This window comes from Rana temporaria, chromosome 3 (assembly GCF_905171775.1).
Source record: "Rana temporaria chromosome 3, aRanTem1.1, whole genome shotgun sequence".
Taxonomy (NCBI): domain Eukaryota; kingdom Metazoa; phylum Chordata; class Amphibia; order Anura; family Ranidae; genus Rana; species Rana temporaria.
Genome location: NC_053491.1, coordinates 409036453 through 409049505, shown reverse-complemented (window position 1 = coordinate 409049505; position 13053 = coordinate 409036453). Strand labels below are relative to the sequence as shown.

At 46.3% G+C, this 13053-nt stretch overlaps 1 protein-coding gene across 1 annotated transcript in view; it reads right to left on the bottom strand.

Annotated features, from left to right (window-relative positions):
• Positions 1-13053, bottom strand: part of LOC120933040 — a 74728-nt gene that overhangs the window by 40798 nt on the left and 20877 nt on the right. The window contains exon 3 of the mRNA XM_040345985.1: positions 2599-2817. Coding sequence (XP_040201919.1) covers positions 2599-2817 — 219 coding nt within the window. The remainder of the gene's footprint in view (positions 1-2598; positions 2818-13053) is intronic.

The window sequence follows — 13053 nt, the reverse complement described above, 5'->3', positions numbered from 1 at the left end:
ATGCAAAAATCTGTAATTTCTTTCTATGAAATTACTTAGAACCCCCAAACATTATATCTTTTTTTAAAGGCACTAGAGAATAAAATGGTGGGTGTTGCGATTTTTTATGTCACATGGTAGTTGTGCAGTGGTTTTTCAAATGCAATGTTTTGGGGAAAAAATACACCTTAATGATTTTTTTGTTGCATATAATACCCAATTTTTTTATTTAAATATAAAACATGATGTTACACTGGGTAAATAGATACCCAACATGGCATGCTTTAAAATTGCGTACGCCTGTGAAATGATGCCAAACTAAAGTAAACTAAACTAAAGTAAACTAAAGTAAACTAAAGTAACTAAAGTAACTCTAAAGTAACTCTATTAACCACTTCCCTACCGAGTCATTGTAAAATGACGTCGGCGGGAACCTCTCCTCTTTCAGAGTGGACATCATATGACGTCCTTGCATTCCCGGCCGCTAGGGGGCCCGCGCGCCCCCGCCGCATTGCTCGGGACCTGGTGCGTGTGCATGGCGGTCGCGATGTCCGCCGGGCACCCGCGATTGTCCGCAATCACTGCAGGACCATGGATCTGTGTGTGTAAACACACAGGGGTAGATTCAGATAGATTACGCGGATCTAAAGATCCGCTAATCTATCTGATTTACGATCCGCCGGCGCAAGTTTTTGAGGCTAGTGCTGTATTCAGAAAGCACTTACCTCAAAACTTGCGGCGGCGTATCGTAAATCCCCCGGCGGAATTCAAATTCCGCGGCTAGGGGGCGTCTACAATTTAAATCAGGCACGTCCCCGTGCCGATCCAACAGCGCATGCGCCGTCCGCGATTTTTCCCAGCGTGCATTGCTCCAAATGACGTCGCTAGGACGTCATTGGTTTCGGCGTGAGGGTAACTTGCGTCCGGCCGTATTCTGAATCGACTTACGCAAACGACGTAAAAATTCAAAACTCGGCGCGGGAACGACGGCCATACTTAACATAGGATACCCCTCACATAGCAGGGGTAACTATACGCCGGAAAAAGCCGAACGCAAGCGACGTAAAAAAAAAAGCGACAGGCGGGCGTTCGTTTCTGAATCGGCGGAACTCCTCATTTGCATATTCGTCGCGTACAAAAAACGAAACGCCACCTAGCGGCCAGCGGGAGATTGCAGCCTAAGATCCGACGGTGTAAGTCACTTACACCTGTTGGATCTTAGGGAGATCTATGCGGAACCTGATTCTCTGAATCAGCCGCATAGATCCGAGCAACGGAACTCAGAGATATGACGGCGTATCAGGAGATCCGCCGTCGTATCTCTATCTGAATCCGGGCCACAGATCCATGTCCTGTCAACGGGGAGGAGACTGATGTATGTTCCCAGTACAGAGGAACACACATCGATCTCCTCCCCTTGTGAGTCCCCCTCCCCCTACAGTTAGAACCCACTTTAGGGAACATATTAACCCCTTCAGCGTCCCCTAGTGTTAACCCCTTCCCTGCCAGTCACATTTACACAGTAATCAGTACAGTTTTATAACACTAATCGCTGAGGTTTGTGGTGCAGCTGGAGGGAGAAAGAGGAGGAGAAGCCGGCAGTGCTGCAGGGGGTGGCAGAAGAGGTTCGGTGGCTGCAATAAGACAGTACAGCTGGCCCTCCTGCTCAGCAGGTACTTCAGCCCCCCATTTAAACTGATAGGGCCTGGGACAGGAGCGCTGGCTGTACTGCCTTATCAGCGGCCCTGACTGCTGGGAAAAGGTATTTAGAGATTATATTGCTGGAAAACAAACACACATTGCCCCATGAGAGAACCTATCATCAGAGTTTATTGTGGAGACTTTACAACCACTTTATGGGGCAGATCCTTGTACAGCGGCGCATTTATGCGCCGGGCGTAGCGTATCTAAGATACACTACGCCGCCGTAACTTACTTTTTTTTTTTTTAATCCACAAAGAATCCGCGCCGTAAGTTACGGTGGCGTAGTGTATCTTTGGCGACGTAAAGCGCGGAATTCAAATGGCTGTGATGGGGGCGTGTTTTATGTAAATACATTGTGACCCGACGTAAACAACGTTTTTTTTTAACTGCGCATGCGCCGTCTGTGGGGGTATCCCAGTGCACATGCTCGAAATTAACCTGGAACAAGCCAATGCTTCCGACGGTGACGTCATTCTACGCAAATCCCTATTCGCGAACGGGAAGGACGGCCATACTTAACATTGAGTACGCCTCATAACAGCAGCTTTAACTATACGCCGGAAAAAGTCGAACGCAAACGACGTAAAAAAATGCACCGGCCGGTCGTACGTGGATCGCCATAAATAGCTAATTTGCATACTCGAAGCGGAATTGGACGGAAACGCCACCTAGCGGCCGCCGAAAAATTGCAGCTTAGATCCGACGGCGTACTAAGACGTACGCCTGTCGGATCTAGCCGAGATGCCGTCGTATCTTGTTTTGAGGATACAAAACAAAGATACGACGTGCAAAATTTGAAATTACGCGGCGTATAAAGAGATATGCCGGCGTAATACCTTTGTGGATCTGCCCCTATATCTTTAGATCCACTTTAATTTCATATTTTAAAGCAATTAAAAGAAAAAAGAAACTGACCTCTTTCTTCTGAATTTTGTTTATGGAAGGCCATTTGTCCAGGTTGAGGGTTATCCCAAAAAAAAAAATCGATCAATTTGTTTCTCGCATCATAAATTTGAGATGTTTGATCGCTTCCTGTTTTTCTATAGACTATTTCTTTTGCAAATTTTTCTTTTTCATAGGGCCTTCCAGGTAATCGCATGTCTTCTTCTCCATCGGGCCTAGAATATCTCCCATCTAAATTAAAATGAGCAAGAAATAGAGGTCATTTAGGTAAATATTCTCTTAATACATATTTTACATACAATAGTTATAATACTCAGTGTATTAATTCCACATTACGATGGCCTATTTCTAGTAACAAACTGATAAATCTAAACAATATTTAAACATATTTTTAAAATCCAACAGGAATCTGCTGTATGGGAGGAGAGGAGAGAGAAACAGTGCAGCAGCGTGGGTTGGCATGATCCTGTGTGCCCTTTAGTGCCATCTCAGTGCCCATCAGTGCCATTACAGTGTCCATCAGTGCCACTACAGTGCTCATCAGTGTCATTACAGTATCCATCAGTGCCACCACAGTGCTCATCAGTGTCATTACACTGCCATCAGTGCCACCACAGTGCTCATCAGTGCTATTACCGTGTCCATCAGTGCCACTACAGTGCTCATCAGGGCCCTACAGTGCCACTACGATGCTCATCAGTGCCACTACAGTGCTCACCGGTGCCACTACAGTGTCCATTAGTGCTACTACATTGCTCTTCAGTGCCACTACAGTACTCATCAGTGCCACTACAATACTCATCTGTGCCCTATGCTGCCACTACAGTGCTCATTAGTGCCACTACACTGCTCATCAGTGCCACACAGTGCTCATCATTGCCACAACAGTGCTTATCAGTGCTCATCAGTGCCCTACAGCGCTCTTCAGTGCCCATCGGTGACTAATCAGTGCCACCCCATCAGTGGATCCTCATCAGTGCCTTTCAGTGCCCTAAAAATGTGTTAAAAAAAGCGTTTTAATTTTCTTTCCATATTTTCAAAAAACGCAAGGAAAAAATGACTCGTTCAGAAGATAAATTTATGTCTTATAGAATATACATTGGGATATTTTTTGAAAAGTGTAATAGGTAGTCAGGAAATTAGGAGATATGTAATTTATGTCCCTAACAATGCTTCGTCCATGTTGGGCCTCTCTATGTGGCCAGGCCGTGTAAAAGTCTCATGCCGCATACACACCATCACTTTATGTGATGAAAAAAAACAAAGTTTTTAAAAACGTCAGTTTAAATGACCGTGTGTGGGGCAAAACGTTGTTTTATGTCTTGTGAAAAACGACAAAAAAAAATTTAAGCATGCTTCAATTTTTTGTGTCGTTTTTCAAAACGTTGTTTTTTACTTCACAAAAAATTACGTTTTTTTTTCATCACATAAAGTGGTGTCGCCATAACCAGGAGGAGTAGCAGAATATATGTTGGGGTGTCATTTTTTTGTATGTACATGCTTTGTGTTAGAAATTAGACATGTTCATTTCATTTCGGTCCAAATACAAATTCCGAAAAAAAATTTGCTCATTCAGAGATTCCATTAAAATTAGTTTTGTTTATTAGTTTTCTTATAAATTCCAGCTTTTCAGAACAATTAGAATTCTGTGTGAAGAATAACTGGTTGTTAAAGTAGAGGTTCACCCTTTAAAAAAAATTCTGACATCACACGGAGTCGCGCCATCCTACCGACAGAATGCCGGTGTTTTTTTTTTTTCTCATCACATACCTCTTAATCCCGATTTTCACCTCACGACAATCCCGTGGGAGTGGGCATTCCCAAGCACTGCCTGTGATTGACAGGCTTCCGAACGGTGCATACTGCGTGTCACAGGTTGCCGACAGAACGCGAACGTCGGTGCGCAGGCGCCGTATAGAGCCGCACCGACGTTCGGGTTTTTCCGGCAACCTGTGATGCGCAGTATGCGCCGTTCGGAAGCCTGTCAATCACAGGCAGTGCTTGGGAACGCCCACTCCCGCGGGATTGCCGTGAGGTGAAAATCGGGATTAAGAGGTATGTGCTGAGAAAAAAAAAACACTGGCATTCTGTCGGTAGGATGGCGCGACTCCGTGTGATGTCAGAATTTTTTTTGAGGGTGAACCTCCACTTTAAGCAGTGGACTGGGAAGCTGGCTGCCTGAGTCTTTTACAATCGATGAATTATCATCTGTCAGCGGGCTTCCCCCTGAATGTAAAGAAAAGAATGCCAGCAATAAAAAAATGTTTAAAAAACATGGGTCCCCCCCCCCCCAAAATGTTTTATACAGTAGGAAAAGCATATACCGTATTTTCCGGCGTATAAGACAACTGGGCGTATAAGACGACCCCCTAATTTTCCAGGAAAAATTTCGGTTTTGGTATATACTCACTGTACAAGACTACCCCCTTTTTACTAGTCTTTCTGGAAGCTGAGGGGGAGCCAGAACCGCTGACAGAAACAGGCTTTTTTAAATCTCACTGTGCCATTACATTACATTCCTCACTGTGCCATTACATTACATGCCCCCACTGTGCCATCACTTGCCCCTCACTGTACCATCACTTGCCCCTCAGGCCCCGTACAGACGACCGAACATGTCTGCTGAAACTGGTCCGCGGACCAGTTTCAGCAGACATGTTCGGTCGTGTGTAGGCCCGAGCGGGCAGGATTCCAGCAAAAATGTGCCCGCCGGGCCTTTTCCCAGCGGGCAAATATTTCTGGACTTGTTTTAAAACAGCCCGCTGAAATCCTGCCCGCTCGGACATGTTCGGTCGTCTGTACAGACCTACCGTACATGTCCGAGCGCCCGCCATCCCTCGCATGCGTCGAATGACTTCGACGCATGCGTGGAAGCATTTAACCTTGCAGGGCCGCCCACGTCGCCGCGTCATCGTCGCGGCGATGGCGCGCACACGCCCCGCGTATTGTTTACGCGCGGATTTCTGTATGATGGTGAGTACAGCCACCATACAGAAATACCCGGGCATACATGTACGGTGAAAACGGTCTGGCAGACCGGTTTCATCGTACATGTATGCTCGTCTGTACGCGGCCTCACTGTACCATCACTTGCCCCTCTCTGTACCATCACTTGCCCCTCACTGTACCATCACTTGCCCCTCACTGTACCATCACTTGCCCCTCTCTGTGCCATCACTTGCCCCTCTCTGTGCCATCACTTGCCCCCAAGTGCAATCACCGCAAACAGACAGTGCAATCACTCACTTTTTTGTGTGAATAGACAGGCGGTGGCAATCTCCGTGCTGCGCGCGTCAATGATTTGAAAGCCGCGCCTTCTCTTCAGAGTGTTCTGTGATAGGCGGAACACAAATTTTCCTAGCAGCGCCTCTGTTCTGTGTTCCGCCTATCACAGACGTTTTCTCATCTCGTCCGAGGATGAGAAGGCATCTGTGATAGGAGGAACACAGAACAGAGGCGCTGCTGGGAAGATTTGTGTTCCGCCTATCACAGAACACTCTGAAGAGAAGGAGCGTCTTTTTTTAATCATTGACGCTCGCAACACGGAGACCGTACCCGGCGTATAAGACGACCCCTGACTTTGGATGCATTTTTTTGCATCCAGAAAGTCGTCTTATACGCCAGAAAATACGGTATATATTTTGTGGTAGAGCTTTGCCCTGCCAGGTTCTAGAAGGAGGTTGTGACCCAGAATTCTCAACTGAACGGGTTGAGGGGCTCCAGGAAGCTTGTAACATGAAGAGGAGACTGGCTTTTCAGTTTCCTCCTTTCTTAGAAAAGTCCACTGCAAGTGAGAGCCAAATAGGCTGAATGTCATTTTGTTGATGGAAAAGGAATGCTAAAACCCCTGCAAGGGAAATCTGTGTTTGCTTACTGAACTTTCTTTTAATAAAAATGGGCAAATTCGTGTGGCGCGTCACGGCCCATAATTCACTGCGGCATCGCAGTGCATTGCTGGCTGATGATTGGCCAAGCATGCACTATGACCCGCATGCTTTGGCCAATAACAGCGCGGAAAAAATGGAGAGCCATAATTGGCCAAAGCCAGGGTGGCATTTGGACAATTATGTCTCAGGGGGTTGTAGTACATGCCCCACACTATATAAGGCCGCCTGCGTGGCGGCCTTGTGTAGTGTGTTGTGGCGGTGGTTAAAGACAGAGAGAGAGAGAGACAGTGTCATTTATTTTGAGTTAGAGCAGGCAGGCGAGTCAGTTAGCTTCAGTTACAGTATGTAGAGGATATATGTGCATCCCAGGTGTTGTATATATTTATAGACTATATTCAGTTTAGCTAGATCCGTTGCTGCCATTCTCTTCATAATATACTGACAGGCAGGCAGGTGATTGTGCTAGCTGCAGAATTATTTACTTAGTGTACTGTGTCCTTTGCACAGTGTGCACCTAAAGCTCTCTGAATACAACTGCTGGTGTTCTCAAACAAATACAGGCAGGGACCTGCAGTATTTAGATTTAGTGTCCTTTGCACAGGACCAGACATTACATTAAAGCCGCAAGCAGTTTCATTTTGTGCAGGGACAGTTCTAAACACGGGAAACACATGCCACTTCACAGGCATACTATAGACACCCAGAAGGTACGATATTTAAAGGAATATTTCACTTTTTTTTTTTCACTTTAAGCATCATTAAAATCACTGCCCCCGAAAAACCCTTCTTAGTACAATAACTTGCATATTAGCTTTCAAAATTAGCACTTTTGATTTCGAACGTTTGAGTCCCATAGACTTTAATGGGGTTCCAAAGTTCGCGCAAACTTTTGGTACGTTCGCAGGTTCTGGTGCGAACCGAACCGGGGGGGGGGTTCGGCTCATCCCTAAACATGAAGAGGAAACATGGGTTTTCAGTTTCCTCCTTTCTTAGAAGAGTCCACTTTGGGACCTGGAGCCCAGGGATTTCTGTGAGATCGGGTGGGATGAAATCCCCAGTCCTGGGTCCTGATTTTGAAAAAAGCCAGCATACTGATTGGTCAGGTGTGTGCTGGGCATTTAGTAGTAACCTGACCATAGTTCTGGGCTACCAGGAGTCAGGAGGGCTTTACGGGGGAGCCAGTGCAGCTGTCTGTACAAGAAAGACAAGGGCCTGCAGTGCTGCAAATGAGCCAACTATGCTTGTTTTGTTGATGGAAAAGGGAATGCTGAAACCCCTGCGAGGGAAACCTATGTTTGTTTGCTGAACTTGCTTTTAATAAAAATGGGCGAACAAAGCCCTTAAAAAAAAGAAATAGTGAGTGGCAGTGTCCTTAAAGCTTAACATTTGACGCTAGTCCTTTACTATGTAACTTTAGCGCCCTGCTCCTGTTGGGTAGGCGCTATTTGTCAATTTAAGTTATCTGAGCTGTAGTTTAGCTCAGAATGATTATGTCAAATTATTGGTTTCTGTTCCAGTTCAGCTGTGTTGCATATTTTCCACTTGACTGTGGGTGTCGCTGTCACCACGGGTCAAGGTTGGAAACGCAATGGGTTGGGTACCTTGAGTATTTTTTCCCAGAAGCAGCTCAGCGGGCATGGTCCCTGCCGCTGTGCATTCTGGGAGAGGGTACTTAAGGGACAGACACTGTTCTGGCGGGGTCTTCCGATCCTGACCTGATGGCCTCAGGGATGTGCTAGCAGTTTTTCCGGCCTCGGGCCTGCTTGCCCGAGGCTCCGCTACCGAGAGTAGGCCCAGGAGTTTCTGGGGCCTACTGGTCCAAGGGTGGTCCTGTGCTGTCTTGCCTGCGGGAAGAAGCAGAGCAAATGGGGATTCAGTTGGAGGACGCATCCTGGCCAATCTAAGTGTGTGTGTGGTACCATGGTCCTGTAGCACAGGACTGTGCAACGACTCATTTACACTCATTAAGTCTGTGGCAGAGACATTTGGATGAGCTTCGCACCGGCAGCTAGGTCCATGAGAGATGCCTATCCGGTGGTTGCTGAATCCAGTGTGGAAACAGTTTGACATCTGGATCCAAGAACGTACCCATAATCCGCAAAGTAAGGTACATGAATCTCCCCTAACCCTCCATCCCTCTGTCTGAGTTTGTTTAATAAAACCTTGAAGAAAAAGAGACTAAGGGGCTGATTTACCAAGCCTTTGCGCTATGATTCATGGAGCAAAGGCAGGAGTAAAAGCCTTTTTGACATTTACTAAAGAAGTACGCTGGCAGAGCAGCATATTTCTTTATTTACTATAATGCCTAGTGTGCCCAGGAGAGGGTGCATGGTGCGCCTCTATAGACCTGGCGCACAGCATTTAGAAATGTAAAAAGAAGGTGTGTGGGCGGGAGTTTATTAGGGGGGCATGTGGGGTGAAGTGGGGAAGTGTAGTGACATGTGTTTGTTTAACTTTCACGGGCCGAATTGAAAGTGAAATAGATTTTTCTGAAAACGATCGCCATACGCCGCAAGTACGCCTAAACCTCCGGGAGGTTTATTTGTGTACTGCACATGCGTGCGCGGCAATTACGGAAATTTAAGCACGCCTTCTCACTACGCCGGCAAAATCTTGGTAAATACCAAGCGGCGTAGCAGCCTTTGCACGGCTTGAGGCGGCGCACGTTAAATTCCCGAACCGTTTTCAGCTTACACCGATAATGAAGGGGAACTCCGCGCCAAATTTCAAACAAAAAAACGGCGTGGGTTCCCCTCCAGTGGCACATTAGACCCTTGGACTTCGTCTGGATCGTAAGGGGGAAAACCTACGCTGAAAAAAATGCGTGGGGGTTCCCCCAAGATCCATACCAAACCCTTATCCAAGCATGCAGTCTGGCCGGACAGGAATGGAGGTGGGGACGAGCGAGCGCCCCCCCTCCTGAGCCGTACCAGACCACATGCCATCAACATGGGAGAGTGTGTGCTTTGGGGCAGGGGGGCACTGCGCCCCCACCCCAAAGCACTCTTGTCCCCATGTCGATAGGGACAAGGGCCTCTTCCCGACAACCCTTGCCGTTGGTTGTCGGGGTATGCGGGCAGGGGCTGATCGGAATCTGGGAGCCCCTTCAATAAGGTGACCCCCAGATGCCGGCCCCCCACCCAATGTGAATGAGTATGGGGTACATCGTACCTGTGACGGTATTGGTATGATATCCCCGTCAAAGATTCCCTTCTTCCATAAGAACGTCACCCAATATTCCACCAGGAGGAATATTCCTGAGATCGCCCATTAAGCCACACATTAGTCCAGGCTTACTGCTAGAACAAGACAGACTTTAATGTTATATCACACACAGCTTATATGTAATTTCCAAAACTGTTACAATGACAAATCTCCGCCCCCCTCACACTGGGGCTTCCATACAGATGATTAGGCAGACACGACGGAGCCGATGCTGAAAACACATTTTCTTTAGACAATGACATAAATGACGCTGAGTACTAGTTGTACTGAATACATTAACTAGACCGCTCAACCCCGCATATAGAGAGATAATTACCACACTGGAGCAATCAGAATAATTAATAGTGTTGAGCAGAATATGCCATATTCGATTTCGCGATATATCTCGAATATATATATTCGAATATTCGAGATATATTCGCTAAATTCGAATATTCGTGATATTTTATCGAAATTAAATGATTGCGATTTTTCGCTATTGCGAATGCGAAAATAATTGCGATTTTTTGATAACTGCGGTAGGAGCACTCTGATTGGCTCAGAATATTCGTGATATTTTATCGAAATATCGCAACATGCGAATGCGATATTTATTGCGCAATTTCGAGAAATGCTGGAGGAGCGCTCTGATTGGCTCAGAATATTCGTGATATTTTATCGAAATATCGCAACATGCGAATGCGATATTTATTGCGCAATTTCGACAAATGCTGTAGGAGCACTCTGATTGGCTCAGAATATTCGTGATATTTTACAATACAAAATAATTGCGAATATTCGGCAAATGCGGAAGGAGCACTCTGATTGGCTCAGAATATTCTTGATATTTTACAATACAAAATAATTGCGAATATTCGGCAAATGCAGAAGGAGCACTCTGATTGGCTCAGAATATTCTTGATATTTTACAATACAAAATAATTGCGAATATTCGGCAAATGCTGAAGGAGCACTCTGATTGGCTCAGAATATTCTTGATATTTTACAATACAAAATAATTGCGAATATTCGGCAAATGCTGAAGGAGCACTCTGATTGGCTCAGAATATTCTTGATATTTTACAATACAAAATAATTGCGAATATTCGGCAAATGCTGAAGGAGCACTCTGATTGGCTCAGAATATTCGTGATATTTTACAATACAAAATAAAAAGTGTTTTGCATTGGTGGTGATTCTTTACTCTATCCATCTGTCACAGCCGTTTGTCAATCAAACACCTTGAAGATTGAACACGTTCATGCTGCATGCTTTGGACTTTTTTTCACTTCACATATCAAAGACATTTTTATGAAAGATTATTTTTCTATTATTGGGACTATATTTCTTTATATATTTGATTCACTGTGTAATTCACAAGTTATTTGCGCTTGCTTATTTTATAATTTGCCCACATGTCTTGTCACTAGACATATTTTTTATTCTTGTAGAGCGACTCCATTTTCTGTCTTGTATTAATTTATGTTGTATAACATTTTTGAGTTGCTGCTGTATTCTCCCCTTTTTTAAGGTATGCGCAATTTTTTCCTTCTTACAAAAAATAATAATATCAAACATACAAATATTCATAACATACACATACACAAAGCCCCCCCCTTTTGCATCAGAGACAATCAGAGTTCTCCTACCACAGTTATCGAAAATTCGCAATCATTTTCGCATTCGCAATAGCGAAAAATCGCAATTTTTTTTTTTTCAATTTGGCAACATAAAAGGATCGCCTCAGCTTAGCTACTCGGCCCAGGGTCTCTAATCATACCAGCAATGCTTTTAGACGTCGATAGGATGTGATCTGTTTTAAAAATCCAATTGAAAAAATGCGAATATTCGGAATTGCGAATATCCACCGCGAAATTCGAAATATAGCGCGATTTCTCGAATATGCTATATTCGAGTCGAATATTCGCAATGCGAATATTCGTGAGCAACACTAATAATTAACACAAGCCACTTAAACACAGATCTCCTTCACACAACACAATAGATCAATTAACCTTTAGAAACAGTGAGGGGACATTAGCACGTCAATAACCTGTTAGCCAGGACAGAATCACACAGGGCAAGCAGGGAGAATTAGACTGAGACATATAGGCAAATGCATCACAATGGCCCCCCTTTTTCTCCCTGCTCCGGAAAACCCGGTTGGACCTTCCCTGGTCCAGTAGGGTTGACGGGTTCAGAGCTTTTAGTCCGAGGTTAACTCCGTTTGGCGTGACTGACCTCCCTTGGCAACTGCTTCAGACTCAGGTATGCCACCGGGTCGTCAGATCACACGCCGTTCAGTCCCCAAGTCTTTGTGCGATCTGCAGAGTCACCAGAAGTCAGTGTGAAGACGGCGAATGGGTCTGTGCGCCGCCATCTAGGTGTCCCGCTATGGGAGGGGGCAGGTTATGGCTCTGAAGTGACAATCACAGGAGATTCATAAAAAGAAAAAGTTATATTTGTTGAAATGCTGTAGCACCGGTGCTCAGAGTTCGGGGGGGGGGAGGAATCAGGGCCCCATAGGGTCAGCCACCCTCTGCTCCCTCCGCAGCCGCCAGTCCTCCTCTTTGAGCTTCTCCAGCTCCATCTCCAGTTCATGGAGCCTGGGGGGGTCAGCCTGCTGTGACCTCAGGTGGTTGTTCTCCTCCTCCATGCGGCTTATGCACTCCTCCAGCTCTATGTACTCACGGATCAGCTCCTGCTTGCTCATGTTCTGCAGGCTCTCCACGTGGTCCTTCATCATCAGGAACTGGGTGGTGGTGTAAGGGGCCACCGGTGGGCCCTTGGCGAACATCTCGGCCCGCATCTGGGACGCCCGCTGCGACTCCCTCTCCTCCAGTCGCTTCTTCTCCTCCCAGGTCAGCTTGTTATACGGCTTCCAGGACCTCTTCTTCTTGGGGGGTAGCCGGCATTGCCTCTTTCTGCCCAGCTCCCTCCAGGGCCCCTCCGGCTCATGGCTGTCGCCCATGACCAGCTGACAATGGTGTTCCCTGTTGTCCGTAATACCAGATTGTACCGTGAGGACTTCGTAAATGGTGTCCAATGGTTCTTCCGGACCCAGCTCCTGGAGATCCCAAGCCGAGTCTACACAATGGGCTGCTGCTGGTGGGCGGTACCCCGATGAGACCAATTTGACCTGGTGTTGTCATTCATGGGGCAATTCTGCTTGAAGTGACCCAGCTGTTTGCACCGGAAGCAGCGTTGTTCGTTGTCCTCCTGGCGTGGATAGCGAGGGCTAGATGTCACCGGTCTGTTAGGAGGTTGGTATCTAGCGGCTGGTGGGTGTGAGGGCACCGTTGGTCGTGGAGGTTGTACCCGTGATGTGACCTGGTTTGTCTTGCGAGTATCCGCATATTCATCCGCCAACTTTGCG